This window comes from Sapajus apella, unplaced genomic scaffold, assembly GCF_009761245.1.
Source record: "Sapajus apella isolate SASKATOON/1434 unplaced genomic scaffold, GSC_monkey_1.0 scaffold17, whole genome shotgun sequence".
Lineage (NCBI taxonomy): Eukaryota > Metazoa > Chordata > Mammalia > Primates > Cebidae > Sapajus > Sapajus apella.
Genome location: NW_022436957.1, coordinates 15,904,585 through 15,931,176, shown reverse-complemented (window position 1 = coordinate 15,931,176; position 26,592 = coordinate 15,904,585). Strand labels below are relative to the sequence as shown.

At 39.1% G+C, this 26,592-nt stretch overlaps 1 protein-coding gene across 13 annotated transcripts in view; it reads left to right on the top strand.

Annotated features, from left to right (window-relative positions):
- The window catches only part of RPS6KA3 (ribosomal protein S6 kinase A3), a 166,048-nt gene extending 139,919 nt beyond the window's left edge, over positions 1-26,129 (top strand). For 9 of the 13 annotated variants that reach the window (XM_032286095.1, XM_032286100.1, XM_032286092.1 and 6 more), the window contains 12 exons: positions 3,229-3,317; positions 3,803-3,867; positions 3,945-4,047; positions 5,005-5,129; positions 7,098-7,223; positions 10,483-10,572; positions 12,528-12,686; positions 15,564-15,725; positions 17,925-18,001; positions 18,765-18,882; positions 23,867-24,007; positions 24,922-26,129. In XM_032286095.1, the coding sequence (XP_032141986.1) occupies positions 3,229-3,317; positions 3,803-3,867; positions 3,945-4,047; positions 5,005-5,129; positions 7,098-7,223; positions 10,483-10,572; positions 12,528-12,686; positions 15,564-15,725; positions 17,925-18,001; positions 18,765-18,882; positions 23,867-24,007; positions 24,922-25,044 (1,378 nt within the window). In that variant the 3' untranslated portion in view covers positions 25,045-26,129. The remainder of the gene's footprint in view (positions 1-3,228; positions 3,318-3,802; positions 3,868-3,944; positions 4,048-5,004; positions 5,130-7,097; positions 7,224-10,482; positions 10,573-12,527; positions 12,687-15,563; positions 15,726-17,924; positions 18,002-18,764; positions 18,883-23,866; positions 24,008-24,921) is intronic. The other 4 variants (XM_032286103.1, XM_032286094.1, XM_032286093.1 and 1 more) reach the window with 1 other exon arrangement.
- The last annotated feature ends 463 nt before the right edge of the window (positions 26,130-26,592 follow it).

Genomic DNA, 26,592 nt, shown 5'->3' with positions numbered 1-26,592 from the left:
ACCTGGGCTAAAGCGATCCTCCTGCCTCAGCATCTCGAGTAGCTAGGACTACAGGTGCACCCAAGTTCTTTAATCTTTTGTACAGATGGTATCTCACTATGTTGCCAGGCTGGTCTCAAACTCCTGGGCCCAAGCTATCCTCCCACCTCTGCCTCCCAAAATGTTGGGATTACAGGCATGAGCCACTATGCCCAACCATAATTTTATTATTATTCCTTCCTCATTTATTATCTGTTATTTTCTCAAACAAACTTTCCCTCATCAACTATGATGATTCAATTACTTGAAATAAGGCTCATTCAAGAAAGAGAATAAATACTTAATTCTTTTCTTAATTGTTTCTAATGTCAGAGCCCTAGTTACTTCCAGTAGGAGTAGTATCCAATGAGTTGAGTGTTTGTGTTTTGGCTTTGCTTTTTCTTATTTTACTATAATAAACTCATGGGATTTAATAATCAGTGTGATTCAGGCAATCGCGTTGATTATTTTTAATGCCCAAATTGTTCTTTTTCTGACTACCTTTTAAATGCTCTTCTCCCCCAAGATCCATCTATGATATGCTTTTCTTCCCCCTCTCTACTTACTTTCCTGACTGACTTCTGTCTTTCCTATAACTACCCTCAACATTTTAATTACTCTCAAATCACTCTTTCTTACATGAATTTACTGGGCATTAGACCTGTGTTTCCATTTACTCACCTGCCTGGCCTTCCCAAAACATATTACATGCATGATTTCACATCTTTGAACTAAATGTATCTTTATTTGCTGTTCTTTTCTTCTTATACTCCCAGTTATCAGCATTTTCATGCAACCTCTTTCCTAAGCCAGAAACCTGGAAATCATTTTTTATTTCTTACACATAACTAGGTATTCTCCAAATTCAATCTCAGAATTATTTCACTGTTCCAGCCTTTCCTCTGAATTGCAGTGCTTACAGTATTTAGGCCACAGTAACCTCTTAACCACACTATCTGACCACATTCCTAAGTTGACTGCTCTCCACTTAGGACATCTTCCCACTCCAAACTGTTCTCTACTACCCTTGGAGTTACCCTCTTAAAAATAAGTCTGGTCATGTTAGTTGACTGTTTCAAGACCTCTGCTGCATCCCTATTACCTAATACAGCATTGTTTCCTCAGATTTGTTCAAGGGAGTATTAATTCTACAAGATTTTAATAGATATTATTTGAAAAAGAGGTGCTGGAAATAAATACTTAGAAAATACTGATTTCACCCATGATCCCAGCACTTTGGGAGGCTGAAGTGGCAGGATCACTTGAGGCTAGGAGTTCAAGGCCAGCCTAGCCAACATGGCAGAACTCCATCACTACAAAAAAATAAAAAATAAAAATTAGCCAGATGTGGTGGCACACCTCTGAAATTCCAGCTACTTGGGAGTCTGAGTCATGAGAATCCCTTGAACCCATAAAGCAGAGGTTGTAGTGAGCCGAGATTGTGCCACTGCACTCCAGCCTGGATGACAGAGTGATATTCTGTCTTTAAAAAACAAAAAAAAAAAGAAACACTGATTTCTTTTTTTTTTTTTTTTTTTTGAGATGGAGTCTCACTCTCACCCAGGCTGGAATGCAGTGATGCAATCTCAGCTCACTGCAACCTCCGCCTCCCGGGTTCAAGCGATTCTTCTGCCTCAGCCTCCTGAGTAGATGGGATTACAGACACGTGCCACCACACCTGGCTAATTTTTGTATTTTTAGTAGAGACGGTGTTTCACCATACTGGTCAGGCTGGTCTTGAACTCCTGACCTTGTGATCCACCTGCCTCAGCCTCCCAAAGTGCTGGGATTGCAGGTGTAAGCCACCATGCCCGGCTGATTTTTTTGCTCTAGATTTCTCAGGCTTTTTATATGTGGTGTATTTTAATTCTGTGTCTCTAATAAGGGGATATAATAGATACCATTCTACAAGCTCATTGGGTCATGAATTTTTTTATTGTTGCTACATATCTAGAGGGATTAATATTATTCAGTAAAATATGGGGAAACACTAGCCAAATGAATAAATTATCAGCCTTTAGATTGTATTCAAGAACTTTCATAATCTCCCATGTTAAATTAAATATCCCCTACTGGTCCCTTGTCACTCTTTGTGTATGCTCTTCTGCGTTTGTCTCTTAATATATTATCTGTATCCATCTTCACCATGGACTGTGGGGTCCATGGGCTCTCTTTATCTCTGTATCCTCAGCACTAAACAGTGTCTGGCATGTAATAGCTCACTAACAACTCACTGAATAATAAATGAATCTGTTTCTGAAGTAGGAATTTTCCCCAGCTGTGTTATTATTGTCATACTTACAGGATCATTGGTTTCTTTAATTTGTAGGTCTGGAAAAAGAATTAAAATTATATATTAGAGCTGAAAGAGACCTTCAAGTTCATCCAGGCCAGCAGTTTTTAGACTACATATCTTCAGTATTCCATAATCCTCTTTCCCACCAGTTCCCCTTCCCTGCAGGGGCTGTTAAAGGGAGTGGAAAGGAAAAAGTGGCATATGAAACACATGTTCTCTTAGCAGTTTTAAATGTTAGGTTTCATAAATTCCCTTTGAGGAGGAGTTCCGAGGCTACACTTTGGGAACCGTTGGTCTAGTGTCCAATCCCCTTGCTTATGAAGAAGTGATAACAGGCCCAGAATAATTGACTTTCCCACTGTCACAAAGTTCTTAGTAACAGAGCCAGAACTAGGATTCAAATGATCTTACTTTCACAGTTCTCTTTGCAATATTTTGAAAAATTAAAAAGCTCATTAGATTATGAACTGAAATTCAGTTATGTGTTCACATGAAAACTTGTACATAAATGTTCACCATGGCTTTATTCATATTAGCCCAAAACCGGACACAGCACAGATGTCTTTCAACAGATAATGGATAAACAAACTAACGTATTCATACAGAAGCCATATATGTAATAAAATGGCATAGAACTAAACACACAAATAAGTGCAAGTAAAACCAGTGCCATGTGAATGAGATCATTGGATTGTTTCCTTGTCAATATCCTGATTATGATAATTGTATTGTAGTTTTGTACGATGTTACCATTGGGAGAAACCGGGTAAAGGGCACAGGGAATCTCTCTGTTTTATTTCTTACAACTGAGTGTGAACCTACAAGTATCTCAAAAAGCTTAATTTAAAATTTTTTAAAAATAAAAGTACAGATGCCTCCAAGAAATAAAATAATTATGTGGATTTATTATTTAGAGCCAAACTTGGAATGCCACAGTTTTTGAGTCCTGAAGCCCAGAGTCTTTTACGAATGCTTTTCAAACGAAATCCTGCAAACAGATTAGGTAAAAATTTTAATTAATTTGTTTATGTTGTGTATTTGTTGGTGTTTGTTTTTAGAGGGGAGTGGATATTTGTTTTATGGTGGAATTATTAACTATTTAGACAAGGCTAGGCATGCTGACTCATGCCTGTAATCTTAGCACTTTGAGAGACCAAGGCGGGAGAATTACTTGAGTCCAGGAGTTCAAGACAAGTCTGGGCAACATGGCGAAACCCCGTCTTTACAAAAAGTACAAAAATTAGCCAGGCCTGGTGGTGCACACCTGTAGTCCCAGCTACTCAGGAGGTTGAGATAGGAGGATCGCTTGAGCCTGAGAGGTTAAGGCTGCAGTAAGCTGAGATTACACCACTGCACTCCAGCTTGGATAATAGAGCAAGCCCTTGTCTCAAAAGTAACTAATTAATTAGGCAAGTATTGAAAGCAAAGGCTGAACAATATGTATATTTCTCCTAGAGATAAAATTACCAATGAATCCATTTTTGATAGGTGCAGGACCAGATGGAGTTGAAGAAATTAAAAGACATTCGTTTTTCTCAACAATAGACTGGAATGTAAGTATAAAATGAAAACTTGCTTGAAATATTTCATTAGAATTAAAATATGTCTAAGTCTCTTTTTTTTCCTCCAGAAACTGTATAGAAGAGAAATTCATCCACCATTTAAACCTGCAACGGGTAGGCCTGAAGATACATTCTATTTTGATCCTGAGTTTACTGCAAAAACTCCGAAAGGTAAGGAGAAAATGTGAAAATACAGATACAAGATAACAATTATATATTTTTTCTTGTTCAACCAGAAAATCTTTTCCAGACTCTGGGCACAGTGGCTCCCGTCTGTAACCCCAGAACTTTGGGAAGAAGGCCAAGGCAGGCGGATCGCTTGAGGCCAGGAGTTCGAGATGAGCCTGGCCAACATAGTGAAACTCTGTCTCTACTAAAATACAAAAATTAGCCGGGTTTGCTGGCATGCGCCTGCTATCCTGGCTACTTGGGTGGCTGAAGCGTGAGAATCCCTTCAACCCGGGAGGTGGAGGTTGCAGTACATCAAAATCACACCACTGCACTCCAGCCTGGGTGACAGAGTAAGACTCCGTCTCAAAAAGAAAAAATGAAAACCTTTTCCAGGATAACCCTTTATGCTATTTTCAAATCTCCTAAATTTGCTGTAGATCCACCTTGTATCTCCCCCGTTCCACCCCAGCTGGGTTATTATAGAGGGCCGCAGTGTCTAATATGGTAGCCAGTAGCCACATGTAGCTAATTAAATTTAAATTAATTAAAATTTAAAATGTAGTTTCTCAGTCACACTAGGCACATTTCAAATGTTGAAAAGCTGCATGAAGCTAGTAGCTATCATATTAGACTGTAAAGATAAAATTTCCATCATTTCAGGAAATTCCATGGGACAGCATTAATTTTGAATATCATTAACCCTATAATTCATCAATTTATTCTTCAAATGAATTAGCTATTTTCTAGGCTCCGAGGGACTAGGATGTTGGTGTTGTAATGGCAATACACAATCAGAAAAGATCTGATACAGTGCCTCACAGGTATCCTGGAAGGCAAGAGATATATACTGTGTACCTGAGAAATAGAATTCCAGAATAAGTGAAAAAGGTCATAGTCTCAACAGTTTTTCCCTTAGTTACCTTGCAAATGAATCTTGTCACTTCTTACTCTTTTCAGATTCACCTGGCATTCCACCTAGTGCTAATGCACATCAGCTTTTTCGGGGGTTTAGTTTTGTTGCTATTACCTCAGACGATGAAAGCCAAGCTATGCAGACAGTTGGTGTACATTCAATTGTTCAGGTGAGTGGATGTCTAAATAATTTTAGATTTGGAATGTTGTAATATATAGTTTATTCTGTGAATAATTAGATTTTTTTCTGCTGACTTTAAATGAGCAATTTAAAATACATTTTAGACTGGGCGCAATGGCTCACACCTGTAATCCCACCATTTTGGGAGGCCAAGGTAGGTGGATCACTTGAGGTCAGGAGTTTGAGACCAGCCTGGCCAACATGGTGAAACACTCATCTCTACTGAAAATACAAAAATGAATTGGGTGTGGTGGTGCATGCCTGTAATTCTGGGTACTCAGGAGGCTGAGGCACAAGAATCACTTGAACCTGGGAGGCGGAGGTTGCAGTGAGCAGAGATTGCAGCACTGCACTCCAGCCTGGGTGACAGAGTTGAAACTCTGTCTCAAAAAATAAAATAAAATAGAATACGTTTTATATCATTAACTTTACTCTTTGAAATTTTTTTCATTTATCATCGAAAAGGTTGCAAGAGCCAAAATCCTAGATACCTATGTGACTTGAAAATAGAGTTGAGCCGTGTTAATTATGTCCTCTCCTGTGCCTCAAAATGTTTTTCATGCTGAGTTTGTTTCACCCTTTGCCTCCATCAGGTCAGCCATGATGAATTGAGGTCTTCTGGTTCTTTGATGCCTTAGAACAGGGGTCAGCAGACTTTCTCTGTGAAGGGTCAGATAATATTTGAGACTTTGTAGGCTATATGGGCTCTGTCACAACTACTCAACTCTGCTATGTAGCACAAAGCAGCCGCAGACAATACATAAGTAAGTGGACATGGCTGTGTGCCAATAAAACTTTATTTACATACACAGGCAATAAATCAGATTTGGCTCACTGACCATAGTTTGGCAACGTTGACCTTAGAAAGATACAAGAAATAAAAATGAACTCAAATCTTAAGTCATCTTTCTAATCAAAGGGACCTAGATATATCTTTTGAAGCAGTAGATTGTTTTAGTATATAATTTGTACTTGGATTTGCTTGATGATTAAGCTGCTTTTGCTCTAAAGTTTTTTCATAAGTCAGTTATCCTGCTTTCCACTTTGTAGAAAACCAATTAAAACACTGGTTTTTAAGCAGAGCGCATGTTGGAATAGCCTGTGCCATTTACTATGCAAGCATAGGAATGTATGGCAACTTTTTAAATTATAAATTCTGTACCTAACATAGAAACCACAAACTTGTATATTCTACAGAATTCAAGTTTTAATGTATAGTATACAAAGCTCATGGGCATGGAGGTCTCATATCAGTATTGCCAAGGGCAGCACAACTTTCCTCAGCCTGTTTATGGAATCAATAAGTTACTGTTCATTATCTGCTGTATATGTTATTAGTCCCTAACCCATGACCAGCTTCTTTAGCAGAAGTTGTATAAAGCTATGACTTCAGGGTGAAGAAAGAAGGGCGTGGCTACTGAAAGCCCAAAATGGCGCTCATAGGTATTGCTTGCAAATACATTGTTTTTATTTAATCTTCAGCATTACTCTCTGAGAAAATACAGGCTCAAAGTTACACAGCCTGTAAGTGGTGCATCTGAGACAAGAATTCAGATGTTCTAATTCTGAATCCTCCTAAATCCTTTTCTTCTATACATAGATTTCAAACTTCTCATTTGCAAATGTGCTTGAAAACCTATAGCTGATTCGGAAGTGGAATGAGGCTGAATCACCGACAAGGATATGGGCCCCACATCAAGTAGCTCCGTTTTTTCTATTGGGCAAATTCAATTTTTATTTTTAACACAAGCTTTTTTAAGGCACATTTCTTGCTGTACATTTCATTGTAAACACTTCCAAAATCACTTATAGAAGAATAAGTACTATAAAGATGTATTTTTATTCTTACTCATTTATATGTAGAGCATCAACAATGCATGCTGAGTAACATACTTCCCTATTAGAAAATGCACTAAAGGCATTATGGGACTCTTCACCAATTTATAATTTTTTGTAGCAGTTACACAGGAACAGTATTCAGTTTACTGATGGATATGAAGTAAAAGAAGATATTGGAGTTGGCTCCTACTCTGTTTGCAAGAGATGTATACATAAAGCTACAAACATGGAGTTTGCAGTGAAGGTAAATATTTTTTATTTAAAATCTAATTTGTACAGTTATTGTTAATGCATGTCAGTACCAGTTAAAAATTACACTCCTCTCATTGTTAAAAATGTCTTTTGTTATAAAAAAAAATTAAATTTAAATATCTGGCTAGTGATATTTAGAGACCTTAATCTATCTAGAACCCTATAAGCTAAAGGTAAGGTGGTTATACATCTAGTTTGCCCAGAGCAGTACCAATTTACACCTCAAGTGATTTTTTAAGTATCTTTTTTGCTCTCAGAAGTCCCCATTTTATGCTCAGGGTGTCAGCAAATTCCTCAAAATTGTATGCAAAATTTTGTATGTTTGTATCTTCTCTGGCAAAAATGTTCATACCTTTCTTTACATCTAAAAGGATCTTGGAACTAATAAAAGAATAAAAAACCACTATCATAAAATTCACTATCATTGGCTGTTTTAATTTCATCAAGTATCCTAAGACAGAATTTTCTAAGCCAAAAACCAAGAAACCTAGCTCTGCAATAAAGTTTGAATTTCAAACCTTTGTTTGTTCACTTGCAACTAAGTAAGTGAACAAACACTATATTCAAATCTGTCTTTTCACTTCTTGGAATAGTAGCCTCTGCTCTCCAATCTCAAGCAATTCAAACAACATCTAAAGCTTTCAACTTATTTAAACCTTAAGACTGGTTTATAAATATGCATAGCTCCTGTTTAGAGAGATAGTGACATTAGTTGTTATTACTGTTCTAAACTCAGATGTAACTGCTTCAAAGTCATCAGTGTGTATAGGACTTTTGTGTGGATAGGATGAACCATAGAAATACATTTAATTTGCTTCATTGGAAGGACAATAAAGCTAATGTTAAAGAAGGAAATAAATTTTTAAAGAAATACATTTAATTTTCTATTTTCTTATTCCTTGCTCTTACTGAAATCTAAGATACGTAGAAATTTTCAAATTGCTTACATGAAAGGAGAAAAGACTAATAACATATTTGGTGGGCAATTTAAGGATGTGTCTTGCCTCCATAAATACATGATAACAAGCAGAAATGTCCTGAGACCCCTTTGCATTACAGAAACCTTGAGGACTATGCCTAAAACCTCAAAAATATCTCCAAGCTATTTGTGGATATTTGTGACTTAAATGATTCATAAAACCCATCCCAATACAACTGGATGCTACTGAAATTACTACATATTTGAGATCCACAAGCACAAGTATAGATCTAATGTAAACTGGGCTCAGATTAGCAGATCCATGCCAAAAACAACCCCTCTCAGTGTCTTCTGGTTTTCAAAAGACTAGTCCCAGATCATCTCTTAAATTAACATGTCTGTTCCATATACCTGTCCTCTTAATCACCCATTTGCCTAATTCCACACTATAGTTTGCACTTGATTGCAGTGGGCACCTATGTGTTTATCTTCCCTCTTCTCCAAATACAGAACTGTTTTACGACTACAGTTCATCCTTGAATAACACAGCACTTAGGAGTGCTGATCCCCAAGCAGTTGAAAATCTGTGTATAGCCTGATTCCCCTAACTTAACTACTCATAGCCTACCGTTTACCAGAAGACTTACTGATAGCATATATACACATTAACACACATTTTGTATGTTATATTTATTAGATACTGTATTCTTACAATAAAGTAAGCTAGAGAGAAGGAAGTGTTATTAAGAATATCATGCCAGGCACAGTGTCTCACGTTTGTAATCCTAGCACTTTGGGAGGCCTTGGTGGGAGGATTGCTTGAGGCCAGGAGTTTGAGACAAGCCTGGGCAACATAACAAGACCCTGTCTCTACAGAAAAATTGTTTAAAAATTAGCTAGGCATGGCTACGTGTGCCCGTAGTCCCAGCTACTCAGGAGGCTGAGATGGAAGGATTGCTTGAGCTCAGAAGATTCAGGCTGCAGTGAGCTATGATGGTGCTACTCTACTCCAGCCTTGGCAACATAGCCAGACCTCATCTCTACAAATAATTTTTAAAATTAGCTGAGTGTGGTGGCATGTGGCTGTGGTCCCAGCTACTCAGGAGGCTGAGATGGGAGGATCACTTGGACCCAGGAGTTCAAGGTTGCAGCAAGCCATGATCGTGCCACTACACTCCAGCCTGGGCAACAGAGCAAGACCCTGTCTCAAAAAAATTATAAGGAAAAGAAAATATATTTACTATTCAATTAAATGGAAGTGGATCATAGTAAAGGTCTTTATCCTCATCATTTTCACCTTGAATAAGGTGAAAATGTAAGTAGGCTGAGGAGGGAAGAGGAGGAGGAGTTGGTCTTGGTGTCTCAGGGGTGGCAGAAGCAGAAGAAAATCCACGTGTGATTGGTCCCTTATAGTTCAAAACCGGGTTGTTCAAGGGTCAACTCTAAATCTATTTCAGATAGAAGATTGGGCTCATACTGAGAGTTGTAACCTCTTTCCTAGGTTGCTGGAGGGCCTGGATATTTAGTACATATATTAATTACTAAGCTGTTTAAAATTGAACATACAAAGGCCACCTAATTTGTTTCAGATCACTCTTTAAATGAATTGAAAGCAAAATTTGTCTTTTTTGTATAATATTAGTTTAGCAGATTAAAATATTAAGAGAAATATTTTTAAGGAGCAGCCAAAATAAAAGGGTTAGAAAGCTACATTACTATTTTAAAGGGCTTTATTGAAATAATTGAACTAAATTCTAACCAAATAAAATTCTAGGTGTGATTTTCTGTGTAGCTTTCTGCCTAACTTCAAAAAGAAGATTGTTCTGCTTAACTGGTAATTAGCTTTTATAAGTAGCTTACAACTAACAGGATATTCAATTGAAGGATTTTATTAAAGGAAATATTCAATAAGCAGGTGTTAGTGGTGGTATTATATCTAGCTCTTAATTATCTGTATTGATGGGGGGTTAGAAGTTGATTAGAGTTCCCAAATGTTTAAGACCTTCAAGGATAGAAGAAAAGATACGTTAACTGTGTTCTTGGTACCTTTTCTCAAGACTTTTTGAGTTTTTGGTAAGTCCTAAACTTACTACAAACTTACATTGGAGAGGCATGGTGGGAATGTGACTCATGAGTTGTAATTTATAGCCTTGCCATTTATATTAAGACTGGCTTTCTGATCAAACAAACTGGCCAGGTAGTTGAATAAAACTGATTGATAAATGACTTATTTATATACTATTTACATGAGGTAATGCCCAAGATCTGCAGCTATAAACAGTTAATAACTGTATAGTTCATGAGCTTCTGTTCTAAAATATTTGCCTTTTAGATTATTGATAAAAGCAAGAGAGACCCAACAGAAGAAATTGAAATTCTTCTTCGTTATGGACAGCATCCAAACATTATTACTCTAAAGGATGTAAGTAGACTCTTTAACATGGATCATTTGAATCAGTTGTCTAACTCACATTGAAAATAGTGTATTTTCAAAAATCGTATTGTAGACAAAGGACTCAACGTAGGCTGAGCACAGTGGCTCACGTCTATAATCTCAGCAGTTTGGGAGGCCAAGACAGAAGGATTACTTGAGGCTAGGAGTTCAAGACCAGCCAGGTCAACACAGCAGGAACCTCATCTCTATGAAAAAAAAAATTTTTTTAATTAGCTGGGCTGGGCACAGTGGCTCACACCTGTAATCCCAGCACCTTAGGAGGCTGAGGCAGGAGGATTGCCTGAGCCCAGGAGTTCAAAATCAGCTTGGGCAACATAGAGAGACCCTGTCTCTACAGAATATTTAAAAATTAGCTAGGCATGGTGGCTCACACCTATGGTCACAGCTACTCTGGAGGCTGAGGTGGGAGGATCGCTTCAACCTGGCAGGTCAAGACCACAGTGAGCAGTGATTGTACCACTGCACTCCAGCCTGTGTGGCAGAGCAAGATCCTGTCTCAAAAAAAAGAAAACCTCAGCATGGTAAGTTTAAAAAGTAGATTTGAAAGCAATGTATACATGTATATGGCATAATTTCATTTATCAAGAAAGATATGTTTATACAGTTATTTTTTGTACTTTTGCTTTAAGAAGAAAAGTACTTATGATTTTTTTTTTTTTTTTTTGAGACGGAGTTTTGCTCTTGTTACCCAGGCTGTAGTGCAATGGCGCGATCTCGGCTCACCGCAACCTCCGCCTCCCGGGTTCAGGCAATTCTCCTGCCTCAGCCTCCTGAGTAGCTGGGACTACAGGCACGCGCCACCATGCCCAGCTAATTTTTTGTAGTTTTTTAGTAGAGACAGGGTTTCACCATGTTGACCAGGATGGTCTTGATCTCTTGACCTTGTGATCCACCCGCCTCGGCCTCCCAAAGTGCTGGGATTACAGGCTTGAGCCACCGCGCCCGGCCGTACTTATGATATTATTGCTTTTAATATCTGCATTTACTTGAACATTTACCTAAATGTTCAGTGTTAATATTACTGTTAGTTAATATTCAATATTGACTAGTCTCATTCTCCAGCTTCCCCTAAGGTATCTTCCACATTACTAGAAAGAGATAAACACTCATAACTACCCATTTAACGTCCCTGCCTATAGTCTATAATCTCCAGCCCCTTAAGACCCTGCCTTCCTCTGTAGTTTTCAGACTTCTCACACACACTTTTTCATCCACCTTATGCTCTGTGTTCTATTATGTAAATTTCTTGCACATGCCTCGTTTTTACCATGCTGCTCTGTCTAAATTTATAGTTCCCTTAGTTGCTAACATCACTTACTTTCTTTGCCTGGCTAACTACCACACATAAAGATTTTGCTAAGGCACTGCTTCTTCCAGGAAGCCTGCCCTACCCATTGCCACCCCAAGGACAAGTAAAGTATCATTCCCTGGACTGTTATGATACCCTGCTGCCTATGTCTCTCTTGACTTTTATTATAACAAAATGTCAGCAAAGAGTGTGAACTCCCCAGGTAGTGTTAAGTCCTCTCTTGCTAATGATGTTCACAATAGGCCCAAAGACCCTATCTGGTTGTTGTCAAAACTCAAATTTCCTCAGATTATCATTGCTCATGAAGACACGGCAAAACCTCATCTCTACAAAAAATGCAAAAATTAGCCAGTTATGGTGCCATGTGCCTGTAGTCCCAGCTACTTAGGAGGCTGAAGTGGAAGGATCACTGAACCCAGGAAGTAGATATTGCGGTGAGCCAGGATTGTGCCAGTGCACTCGCGGGTGACAGGGCAAGACTCCGTCTCTAAATAAATAAATAAATAAAATTTTTCTTGAATATAAAATGAGTTTCTCTTTTATATTTTAAATTTTGTTTTGGACACATACAAAGCTTCAAGTAATATTTACGTTTTGATGTTAAATTTTATAGGTATATGATGATGGAAAATATGTGTATGTAGTAACAGAACTTATGAAAGGAGGTGAATTGCTGGATAAAATTCTCAGACAAAAATTTTTCTCTGAACGAGAGGCCAGTGCTGTCCTGTTCACTATAACCAAAACCGTTGAATATCTTCACGCACAAGGGGTAAGTCGTTTTAACACTCTATACACACGCATACACACGCGCGCACACACACACTTTTTTCTTTATGTTTGAGCTAAAATTACGAAGATAGAAGTTGCTTTATGCATGTAATGGAAAAAAGCTGCTATTAGCTGAATTATCCTACTGGTCTTCCTCTATGTAAACTTTTCTCATTGAGATCGAAGTATTCCTTTGATAGCCTAGCTTGTTTATGTTAAACTCCTGTGCTTCCAAGGAAAAGTAAGTGATCTCTTCCGACCTGGAAAACATAGCATTTTGTCTGCCAGGTCACTCTGTACTCATGAAAACCAGGCCCACTTCAGGTTAGAAGCAGAAACAAGGAATCCTGGTTTGTATTCATGTATAAAAGGAAATCCTTAAAACAATGAAGTCAAGTAGTCACATGCTTCTGGCTGATGGATATGCTCTTCATTCTTCTTGTACACAGATTTTTAGTAAACAGCAAAAAGAGAAATCATATTTCTAGGCTGGCACAATGGCTTATTCCTGTAATCCTAACACTTTGGGAGGCTGAGGCTGGCAGATCACTTGAGATCAAGGGTTTGAGAAAATCATATTTTTAAAAGAAGGCAGCCGGGCATAGTGGTTCACTGTAGTCCCAGTACTTCGGGAGGCCAAGGCAGATGGATCACAAGGTCAAGAGTTCAAGACCAGCCTGGCCAAGATGGTGAAACCCCGTCTCTACTAAAAATACAAAAATTAGCCAGGTACAGTGGCAGGTGCCTGTAATCCCAGCTACTCAGGAGGCTGAGGCAGGAGAATTGCTTGAACCTGGTGGGGCAGAGGTTGCAGTGAACTGACATTATGCCACTACACTCCAGCCTGGACAACAGAGAGACTCTGTCTCAAAAACAAAAAAGAAAATCATATTTTTAAAAGAAGGTGGCCAAACATAGTGGCTCATGCCTGTAATCCAGCACTTTGTGAGGCCGAGGCGGCAGATCACCTGAGGTCAGAAGTTCGAGACTAGCCTGGCCAACATGGCAAAACCCCGTCTCTACTAAAAATACAAAAATTAGCTGGGCACCATGGTGCACGCCTGTAATCCCAGCTACTCGGGACGCTGAGGCAGGAGAATTGCGTGAACCAGGGAGGCAGAGATTGCAGTAATCTGAGATTGCGCCACTGCACTCCAGCCTGAGCGACAGAATGAGACTCCGTCTCAAAAAAAAAAAAAAAAAAAGAAATCTGGGAGGAAAGGAGAAAATGAGGGGAGGGAGAGAAGAAAGGAGAATAGCAGAGGAGTGAAGAGGAATGGAAACCAAGGGGAAAATAAACTTTTTTTTTTAAAGTTTTTAGTTGACAAATTATATATATTCATGGTATACAACATGATGTTTTGATACATGCATATGTAAAAGTTTACTTCATAAGGAGTTCAGTTTCAATACATTCTTCTTGTTTTGTCTTTGCGTCGAAAGCCAACAAGTAGAATGTATTAATTCTAGTGCTTCCTGACTTCTAACTTACGAAGATTTGCCTAGTATTATACCTTCAAATTAGTAGAACTCAGTATTCACTGAGGAACTTATGACCTTGCAGTCATCAAAGGCTTCTGTGTTCTTTTCCCAATGCCTCATCAGTAATTCATTATTAAAGTAGTGTGGGAAAGTGATGTCCTGGATGTGAGGAACTAAATCTAATATAATTGATTAGAACATAGGCTCAGAATTTGATGATGGAAGGCACACTTAAGTCTAAAAAGGAATGTCAGAGAAGCTTATGATAAAAGAAGTAGAGTAGTCCCCTGCTAATCTGCAATTTTGCTTTCTGTGTTTTCAGTTACCCACAGTCAACCATGGTCCAAAAATATTACAGTATTTTGAGAGACCACATTCACATAACTTTTATTACGGTATATTGTTACAATTGCACTACCTTATTAGTCATTGTTAGTCTCTTACTGTGCCTAATTTATAAATTAAATTATATTATAATTTAATTTATAAATTATATTAAATTATATTATAGATATGTATATCTAGGAAAAAATATATAGTTTGGTATTATCTTCAATTTTAGGAATCCACTGGGGTCTTGGAATATATACCCCACAGATAAGGGAGGGCTACTGTACTCAGATCATTAAAGGAGGAAAATAATACAGAACTCTAAAGAAAAGGTTACTTTCTGCATATTTAACATCTTATATAACAAATAACCAATACCAAAAATAAAGTCCAGATTTGTTTTGGTTTTTTCCTTTTTATTCCTCAATGCCCTCTCTGTTCCATTTAGTCTATCAGAATGTATTTGTTGTGTATGTACCTTGTACCTGCTATTCCTTCTAGTTAGAATGATTCTCACCCACTGATCTTAGGGCTCATTCATTCTGTTCTTCAGATACTGGATTAGATGTTACCTCATCTAGAGACCCTCCCTGATACCCTATTTAAAGTGACCTCCCTAGTTATGCCCCATCTCTCAACCTGTCTATTCTTTGCTTCCCCCAGAACAGTGTAAGCTCCTAGCACGGAAAGGCCAGGATCTTTTGGGTCTTGTTCACCACAGTAGCTGCAGCAGCTTTATATTACCCTGGTACATGATAGATACTCAGTATTAAATGAGTGATCAATCTGGAGGTACATTATTGCTGTTTGCATTTTTCCTTAACCCAGTTACTCAGTTGGACAAAGAGGAAGGAGGTAAATACTATTCTTTCTTCGTCCTCCTCCTTGTCCCAGGTCTATGTTAGAGAGTTATGCTTTATATTATCAGCATTTTATAATGTTGGGCTAATGTAAAGGTCAGCGCTCATCATCTTGTTAAGTGCATTGCTTGACAATTTGTGAATAAAGAACTTTCAGTAATGGAAATATATTGTTAACATAACTCTTTAATTTGTATTTCAATTAGGTGGTTCATAGAGACTTGAAACCTAGCAACATTCTTTATGTGGATGAATCTGGTAATCCGGAATCTATTCGAATTTGTGATTTTGGCTTTGCAAAACAGCTGAGAGCGGAAAATGGTCTTCTCATGACTCCTTGTTATACTGCAAATTTTGTTGCACCAGAGGTAATTGTGAGAGAGTTTGCTTGCAGTGTTTTAGTATGTTTTGAAACTCATTCCCTATGTTTCATACAGAATTATTAATAATCATTTAACTGAAGACTTGCTGAACAAATAATTAGGATAAAATGCCAACTTTTCATTTCCCTGTTTAATGTTTCAGTGACATCTAACAGCCTACAGAAGAATCTCAATTTCCTAACAAGGTATTATAAAAGCCATTAAGGCTGGGCACAGTGGCTCATGCCTGTTATCCTAGCACTTTGAGAGGCTGAGGCAGGAGGACCCTTTGAGGCCAGGAGTTTGAGATCAGCCTGGACAACATAGTGAGACCCCATCTCTACAAAAAATTTAAAAATTAGCTGGACATGGTGGCATGCCTATAGTCTCAACTACCCAGGAGGCTGAGGTAGGAGGATCACTTGACCCCAGGAGTTTGAGGTTGCAGTGACCCAGGATCACACCACTGAACTCCAGCTTGGGTGACAAAGCAAGAAGTCCTCTCTTAAAAAACAAAAAAGCCCTTCAGTCTCTCTGGTATTCCCTACCCGAAGTTCTAGACACACTGAACTTCTGGCCTATCTCTGAGCCTGCTCTGGTTTCTTCCATATAGGTCCAATATAAGCAGGCGCCCTCTAGCCTTCTTTCTCTCCCCATGTCAAGAATAAATTGCTTCCTTATTTTCACACCTATAACATTTAAGACATGATTTGGGGTTTTTGTTTGTTTGTTTGTTTAGGGACAAGGTCTCTCTCTCTGTTGCCTAGGCCAGAAGGCAGTGGTGCAATCATAGCTCACTGCAGCCTTGAACTCCTCAGTTCAAGCAGTCCTCCTGCCTCAGCCTCTCAGGTAGCTGGGTCAGGGGAACACCACTGTGCCTGGCTTCTTTTTAATTTTAATTTTTATTTTTTAATTTATTTATTATACTTTAAGTTCTGGGGTACATGTGCAAATCATGTAGGTTTCTTGCATAGGTATACACCTGCCATGGTGGTGGTTTGCTGCATCCATCGCCCCATCATCTACAGTAGGTATTTTTCCTAATGCTATTCCTCCCCAATCTCCCGATTCCCTACTATTCCTCCCCTAGCCCCCATTCCCCAGGCCCCGGTGTGTGATGTTCCCCTCCTTGTGTCCATGTGTTTTCATTGTTCAACACCCACTTTGCAGAAAGTTGAAACTAGATCCCTTCCTTACACCTTATGCAAAAATTAACTCTAGATGGATTAAAGATTTAAACATAAGACCTAACACCATAAAAACTCTAGAATAAAACCTAGGAAATACCATTTTATTTTTATTTTTAAAGGTGAGGTCTTGGCCAGATGCCATGGTTCATGCCTGTAATCCCAGCACTTTGGGAGGCCAAGGTGGGTGGATCTCTTGAACTCAGGGGTTTGAGACCAACCTGGGCAACATGGTGAAACCCTGTCTCTACTAAAAATATAAAAATAAGCCAAGCATGGTGGCACATGCCTGTAATCCCAGCTGCTTGGGAGGCTGAGGCTTGAGAATCACTTGAATCTGGGTGGCAGAGGCTGCAGTGAGCCAAGACAATAATAATAAAAAGAGTTCTTACCGTGTTGCCCAGGTTGGTCTCAAACTCCTGGCTTCAAGTGATCCTTCCACCTTGGCCTCCCAAAGTGCTGGATACCAGGTGTGAGCCACCATACCCTACCCAGACTTGATTTTATTATAATATTTACCAAATTGAGTTGTTAACTATTTTTATGTTTATTTCCCATCAAATTCTTTCTTTTTAAGGAAATCAGGGTTTTTTGTATTTGTCATAGTTCCTACCTGATAAAAGTTGGTGATTTTTGTACTAGGTTATGTGTTCTTGTGTGTGTGTGTGTGTGTGTGTGTGTGTGTGCTCTTAAAAGCATTTTTTTGTAAATATTTCTGTAGCCCCAAACAAAATATAAATTCATTAAAATAAGAAAGGTGTCTTCAGTTTGTTTTATATTCCTGTGTGTCTACAACACTCAATAAATATTAATTTGAATACCAAAATTAAATTTATATATCAATTATTAGTCATAGAATGTTCTAGAATAGGATTAATGTATTGCCTTATTTGGTAACCATGTTCTGTTGAAATTTTCCTTATAGGTGTTGATTTGGGAGATATAATTCAGTTCATAGCCTGTCCAAATATTTATACAAAATGGTGGTATAGTAATACTGAGTTTTTACTTTTTCTAGGTTTTAAAACGACAAGGCTATGATGCTGCTTGTGATATATGGAGTCTTGGTGTCCTACTGTATACAATGCTTACCGGGTGAGTATATATATATACCATATGTTCTAAGCACCTAAGCATTTGTTCATCAATATTTTGCTTAAGTTATCTAGGTTTTTGTTTTGTTTGGGAGCATTTTTTGTTTGCTTGCTTTTTTCTTTAGAGACAAGGTCTCACTCTGTTGCCCTAGGACTACAGGGGTGTGCCATAACACCTGCCTGATTTATTTATTTTTTTGTAGAAACAGGGTCCTGCTGTGCTGCCTAGGCTGGTTTAAAACTCCTGGGCTCAAGCGATCCTCCAGCTTTGGCCTCCCAAAGTGCTGGGATTATAGGCATGAGCCACTGTGCCTGGCCTATGTAGGTTTTTTTTTTTTTAATCCAGATGTCATATCTTTCCATGTTTTCTCATGTTATCTAATATATACAATTCTGTAACAAGTCCACATTTATGGCTACATCATTACTGATTTTTATAATGTACTATTTATTAATGTCTTGAGGTCCTAAATTGATTTTTTCCATACATTTTTGTAATCTTGTCATGTCAGAAACATACACTATTTCTTAATATTTTATTCTATAATGTGCCGTGTCTTAAAATATATTATTGTATATTAAGTCTGATTAGTATTTTATAACCTATACCTTGACCTGGTACTTTATGGAGCTTTATTTTATTGATTTTTTTCACTTTGGTAGATTTTAATAAAATATTACATTAACTGAATTAAAGTACTTTTGAGATTACCAACCAAATAAAAAATTGTATTCATTTATATTTTAATTTTATTATAAATTAGTTACACTCCATTTGCAAATGGTCCTGATGATACACCAGAGGAAATATTGGCACGAATAGGTAGCGGGAAATTCTCACTCAGTGGTGGTTACTGGAATTCTGTTTCAGACACAGCAAAGGTAAGTATGGCTTCTTATTATAAGCTTTTGAGAAAATAATTTTTTATGATCCATAGTGAGAAAAAATACTACCAGTTAGAAACTTTTGTTTATAAGTTAGTATGTTAAAGTAATGTTACCAAATAATTTGAACTCAAAAATTGACCCATTATTTTGTTTCTTTCCCAGCTGACTTTGGTTTGGCCTTATTATTTGTACTTCTAAAACTGTTTCTCAGGCTGAGCATGGTGGGAGGCCAAGGCGGGTGGATCACAAGGTCAAGAGATTGAGACCATCCTGGCCAACATGGTGAAACCCTGTCTCTAATAAAAATACAAAATTAGCTGGGCGTGGTGGCGCACACCTGTAATCCCAGCTACTTAGAAGGCTGAGGCAGGAGAATCGCCTGAACCCAGGAGGCAGAAGTTGCAGTGAGCCGACATCGGGCCATTGCACTCCAGCCTGAGCAACAAGAGCAAAACTCCGTCTCAAAAAAAAAAAAAATTGTTTCTCACTGAAGAACATGATAAATTATAACAGTGATAGTCTTCATGATTTGTCTGTCTGTTGTGTGCCTCTTCACATGCCACTTTACCAAAATTATGTCATGTAATCCTTATAACACCCTGTGAAATAGGTGGTAGTATCCCCATTTCACAGAAAGAAATCAGAGCCCAGAATGTTAGTTTGAACTTGTCCATGTTATATACCAGGTTAACTATGTGGGTGCTTCAAACGAAATATGACTCCACAGCCCTCATTCCCTAGAATAATTACACCATGTTCTATTTTTAATTTAGATTATGAAGAAAGGGGTTTCAGTTTTTTTCACAATAAACAGAGGTGTAGTTTTATAGTATCTGCATGAAATCATTTGAAGAGGCTTTCTCACTGGAAGATCTGCCATCCCCTAAATAGCACTGACTTGCTTTCAAACTCTGCTCTATTTTTACTTTTTTCATAGAGAATTCTTTAAAAGAAAAAAGAATTAAGTTTTTTACTTCAAAATAAGAAAAACAGAGTAGATAAAGAGGATACATATTGGTAAAAGTGCATATTCATTTTTCTTAGGGGTAAAAGCTTGAGTTGAAGTGATTGTATAAGTAAATAAAACACATCAAAAATGTATATAGATTCTATTGGCATAGCGCCTGAAGCCTCAGTTAACTAGTTTAATGTCTGTATAGATAATATTTGGTTTTATAACTGCATTTAAAATGAAATGATGGCCGGGTGCGGTGGCTCAAGCCTGTAATCCCAGCACTGTGGGAGGCCGAGGCGGGTGGATCACGAGGTCAAGAGATCGAGACCATCCTGGTCAACATGGTGAAACCCCGTCTCTACTAAAAATACAAAAATTCAGCTGGGCATGGTGGCACGTGCCTGTAATCCCAGTGACTCAGGAGGCTGGGGCAGGAGAATTGCCTGAACCCAGGAGGCGGAGGTTGCAGTGAGCCGAGATCGCGCCATTGCACTCCAGCCTGGGTAACAAGAGTGAAACTCCGCCTCAATTAAAAAAAAAAAAAAATGAAATGTTGGCCAGGTGCAGTGGCTCACACCTATAATCCTAGCACTTTGGGAGGCTGAGGCGGGCATATCACTTGAGGTCAGGAGTTCAAAACTAGCTGGCCAACATGGTGAAACCCTGTCTCTACTGAAAATACAAAAAATCAGCAGGGCATGGTAGCAGGTGCCTGTAGTCCTAGCTACTCGGGAGGCTGAGGCAGGAAAATCGCTTGAACCAGGGAGGTGGAGGTTGCAGTGAGCCAAGAGCATGCCACTGCACTCCAGCCTGGGCAACAGAGAAAGACTCTGTCTCGGATGGATGGATGGATGGATGGATGGTTGGATGGATGGACAGACGGACAGACGGTGTGTGGGAGCTGGCACCCTACAACAGACAGACAGACAGACAGACAGACAGACAGACAGATAGATAGATAGATAGATAGAAAGAAATGTTAGCCTTCACCTTTTTCTAACAATAAAATGTCTTAAACCAGATAATTTATTTCCCTGGGTACCTGTTTCCTTTGTAGTTCCCTTTTTGAGTCCCTTCATTTATTAATGTGCTTAATAAATGAAGGCCTTAGAGATAAAAGATGTGACAAAGATAGAATTCCCTGTCTCAATTTGCTCACAGTCTAGTTGGGGGACAGCCAGAAATATACAGTACAGTGTCACATGTGCTGTTAACAGTGGTACAATTTCGGTGCTAAAAAAGTTCACAGATGATGCTTAGTCAGAAGGATTTTAAGGAAAGCTTTCCAGAAGCAGTGAAGGAGTTTGCCAGGCAGATTTTGGGACCAAAAAGATGTAGTCCCAAGATGAGGGATCAGCACATGCAGATAGGTGGTGATGATAACATTGAGAATAGCAGAATGCCTCCAGACTGGTCATTCCGTGTGACTAGTGCAGGGTGCGTGGGAGAGGGGAGCTGATGAACCCAGATTTTGAAACACTTTGTGCCTAGTGCACAGGATTGTGGGCCTGACTCTGGGTATTGTGGAGCTGTTAAAACATGTTAAGCAGTGCAATGATCAGATTTTCCTTTTTTTTTTTTTTGAGATGGAGTCTCGCTCTGTCACCAGGCTGGAGTGCAGTGGCGCAGTGTCAGCTCACTGCATCCTCTGCCTCCTGGGTTCAAGTGATTCTCCTGCCTCAGCCTCCAAAGTAGCAAAGTAGCTGGGACTGCAGGCACGCACCACCATGCCCGGCTAATTTTTGTATTTTTAGTAGTGACGGAGTTTCACCATGTTGACCAGGTTGGTCTGGATCTCTTGACCTCGTCATCCGCCCGCCTCAGCCTCCCAAAGTGCTGAGATTACAGGCATGAGCCACCACGCCTGGCAGATTTTCCTTTTTTTGAGTCTTGTTCTGTTGCCCAGGCTAGAATGCAGTAGCATGATCTTAGCTCACTGCAACCTCCACCTCTCAGGTTCAAGTGATTTTCCTGCCTCTGCCTCCTGAGTAGCTGGAATTACAGATGCACGCCACCACACCTGGCTAACTTTTATATTTTTAGTAGAGACAGGGTTTCACCATGTTGGTCAGGCTGTTCTCGAATTCCTGACCTTGTGATCTGCCCACCTCAGCCTCCCAAAGTGCTGGGATTACAGGCGTAAGCCACCGCGCCCAGCCCAGATTTTCCTTTTTAAAGTGCATTCTGTGGAGCAGTAAGTAATTCTTAGCTATGGAGTCTACCACAAACTTTGTCATGATAGGTTGGGAGATATATTAAGTAATGTTACCAATAATTAAATATCAGAGTTTACACATTAATTGATTTTTTAATAAGTTAAAGCAAGTTGAGGTTATCACTATGATCTTATTCATTCACTTGCTTTCTGGTATGCTTTTTTGGTGAGAGAAAGGGCAGGTGAGAATGGAGACATGGAGCACAAATAATTACGTCCAACTCACAGCCTATCTTATTTACTCCATGTTATTGCTAGTAACTGTTATTAATATGTACCATTAAGACTTATTATTACAAGCATGATATAATTCCATGATTAGCCACAAGATAGAAGGGAGGGCTCTATCAATCTGGGTGTATCCCCTCAAGAACAAGTTACACATGTGAATGTTGTCAATCATGTGGGTCACATGTGGCTTTGAGAATAAGAAGACCACAGCTGGCATTTACTGAGCATTAGTGTGCCAAGGACTATGCTAACACCTTTACCTATGTTGTTTCATTCAGGCCTCACTGACCTAATATTAAGAACAGTACTTGTGGACCGGGCGCGGTGGCTCACGCCTGTAATCCCAGCACTTTGGGAGGCCGAGGCGGGCGGATCACGAGGTCAAGAGATCGAGACCATCCTGGTCAACGTGGTGAAACCCCGTCTCTACTAAAATACAAAAAATTAGCTGGGCATGGTGGTGCGTGCCTGTAATCCCAGCTACTCAGGAGGCTGAGGCAGGAGAATTGCCTGAACCCGGGAGGCGGAGGTTGCGGTGAGCCGAGGTCGCGCCATTGCACTCCAGCCTGGGTAACAAGAGTGAAACTCCGTCTCAAAAAAAAAAAAAAAAAAAAAGAACAGTACTTGTAAGGTTTTGCAATATTTCAGGTCATGAATGATGAGGACCTGCACTAGAGCAGTTGTGATGGAAGTTGAGCCAAATGGAAGAGAAATTGAGGAGGCAAAATAGACTTGATGGTTTATTATACATAAGAAATGAGAGAGAAGCAGGTATAATGTATGTAGTCCCCATTTCTAACTTGGGCAGATGGATGAGGGATAGTATCCTTCACTGATTTGTGGAATACAAAAGAAGTAGTATTGAGAGGACTGGTGGTTGCAGATTTGACATTATAAATTGAGAGATGTATGTCCATCAGGCAACTGTCTATATAGTTACATGTCTTACAAGAGAAATCTGGGGTGACACTTAAGAGTTGTCATCATTCATAGTAGCTAAAGCCATGAATATGAATGAGATTATCTGAGCAGAGTGGTAAGAGAGCCAAGGAAGGAATTCCAGAGAGCACTACTTAAAGAGAAAGCTTAAGAGGAATAGCCATTAAAGGGGTGGCAATAAGAGAAGTAGTTTGAGGTGAGTTTGCCAAAAGTTCATTAGCGTACAGATTTGATTAAAATTATAATTGAGTTTTGTTGTACCTGGACAATTTTGCAACATTTAATGCAATTTTAAGCATTTTTGCCTACTTTCAGAATTGCAAAAGGGAGGTTCCTATTTTTTTTGTTGTTTTTCTTTTTTTTTTGCTTTTTACTTCCAGCTATGTTCAATTGCTTATCCCTGTTCTTAGCTGTTAATAACTAAAAGTAAGAAACCATAAATGTCTCATAGCAGAGGAGTACCTGGGACAGCATCACCCCAGTTCCAAAGATCTGGTCAACTACCAGATTCTGTCAGTTCTTTGTCCTAAATACCTCAGTTCCATCCATTTTTCTCCTTTTTTCTTTTTTGAGACAGGGAAAAGGAAAAGAAGCAAAACAAAAGGTTTAAGCTTGTTTTATTATTATTCCCATTACAGGACCTGGTGTCAAAGATGCTTCATGTAGACCCTCATCAGAGACTGACTGCTGCTCTTGTGCTCAGACATCCTTGGATTGTCCACTGGGACCAACTGCCGCAATACCAACTAAACAGACAGGATGCACCACATCTAGTAAAGGTGAGTGGCCCCATACAGTCACTGTTTTCCACATGTCCTCCGGGAGAGACTTCAAGAAGCCTGTCCGTGCCCCCAGCACCTTTCTCTTTCATCCTGCATCCAGTTCTGTTATGGGATTCTCTTACAGTGGGTGACTTAGAAAAGCTCAAGGCATGTCAATATATTAGTAATAAAACTAGTTTAAGAGTGACTTCTGGCCAGGCGCGGTGGCTCAAGCCTGTAATCCCAGCACTTTGGGAGGCCAAGGCGGGTGGATCACGAGGTCAAGAGATCGAGACCATCCTGGTCAACATGGTGAAACCCCGTCTCTACTAAAAATACAAAACATTAGCTGGGCATGGTGGCCCGTGCCTGTAATCCCAGCTACTGAGGAGGTTGAGGCAGGAGAATTGCCTGAACCCAGGAGGCGGAGGTTGTGGTGAGCCGAGATCGCGCCATTGCACTCCAGCCTGGGTAACAAGAGTGAAACTCCGTCTCAAAAAAAAAAAAAAAAACAAAACAGTGACTTCTGATTTCTCTTAGTCTACATAAGCAGGTATTTACTATCAATAAAGACAGATTAAGTTTATGGATTTCCCAACTTAAAGAGAATGCCTTCCTGCCTCTTTAGTTACTTTATGCATTAAAGGAGTGCAAAGAGAAAAAATGTTGAATAGTCCTAAGAAAAGTGAGGACTGCCTATTATGAGCCTATCTTTGTTCTCTCTGATACCTAATTCTAACCTCCTACGTTGGCCTCTACAGTTTTGGTTAAGTCGGTAGATTTGGGCAGTGTGGTTATTTTCATTATGAACAAATTAAAATCTGTATACATTGAGTATGAAGAAATTATCGGAAAAAACTCGTCATTTTGTATTTGTGTGCATGTGACTATCCGTTGTCATTTCTGTTATTACCTTTATTTCCTTTGTTCAGGGTGCCATGGCAGCTACATATTCTGCTTTGAACCGTAATCAGTCACCAGTTTTGGAACCAGTAGGCCGCTCTACTCTTGCTCAGCGGAGAGGTATTAAAAAAATCACCTCAACAGCCCTGTGAAGTGACCTCAGTGAGATGTTTGGTACCATGGTGTAAGCTGATAGCACAAGTTCTGGCGACAGGTAGCACATATCTGAGAGACACCTGCAAGCACACACTGTCCCAACTGGTACCCATAATGCTGCTGCTCCTGCTGCTGCTCCTGCTTTCGTCTCTTCTCGCTTTAAATGATTGTTAGCAAGTTAGATTTTCCTGGAGCTTCGGATGAAATGAAAATGGAAACATGATGAAGATATAGTCACTGAATCAACAAGAAAAATAATGAACATATGAATACCACCTAAAAATACACTGAATAAAGTACACCATATAGCATTATTTTTATAGGAAATATTTCATGTCCCTTAAATATTCTTTGTTAGTTATAGGGATGGACAGTTTATGTTAAGCACTTAGCTTAAACAATCCGTTTATATTAGCACTGTATCCCTTGTGCCATCCAACATTTTGTATGTTTTTGTAAACAGTTCATATACAGTACATTTCTGTACTGCTTTCTTTAATGTATACATGCCTTGTTTAACTTGGAATCTATTATTATTAATCAATTGACTATTAAATCTGGTTAAATAGTTCACCTGGATTAACAGTATTGTTGGACAGCCCTAAAAATGGCCAGATTGTGGAACAGCTGTTGAATGTAATACTTCCAAAATGTACATATCTTTCCCCATGTCTGTTTCACTGGTTCATTCATTTGTTTGTTTCTTAAAGTCAGGTGCTCTGTCAGACTAACCTAGAGAGCTGTTATGGTAGAGAAAGTTATCATACGTGTGTGGCATGAACTCAAGAATACACCTATGAAGTTAGTCCGTATACTTCGCAACTCCTTGGAGTTCCTTTTCCCTTAATTAAGGAAGTAGTCCTTGCACTTTTAATCTTACATAGCATCCATACTTAGAATTTGGCATATCATTTGGGATTTTGCCAATATACATCAAAGCCCTTTAAGAGTCCTGGTAAAGAGATTGGTGAAGGAAAATTTAGCAACAGGTAATTGAAGTCCTATTGGATATTTCATGTTTAAATAGATATTCTATATTAAACACTAATTTGAATGTAATAAAGGCCAAAGGCCTCTATATGAAATTGGATTTAAACTTTCTTATTTTAGGGATTAAAACATTATTGATCGGCCGGGCGCGGTGGCTCATGCCTGTAATCCCAGCACTTTGGGAGGCCGAGGCGGGTGGATCACGAGGTCAAGAGATCGAGACCATCCTGGTCAACATGGTGAAACCCCGTCTCTACTAAAACTACAAAAAATTAGCTGGGCATGGTGGTGCGTGCCTGTAATCCCAGCTACTCAGGAGGCTGAGGCAGGAGAATTGCCTGAACCCAGGAGGCGGAGGTTGCGGTGAGCCGAGATCGCGCCATTGCACTCCAGCCTGGGTAACAAGAGCGAAACTCCATCAAAAAAAAAAAAAAAAAAAAAAAACATTGATCAAACAGTATCTATACTAACCTAAAATTATAGGTAGGGCAGGCTAAATGAACATTCGGCATTGAGTGTTTTCTGAATTCCTCATGATAATTTATAGCCATATA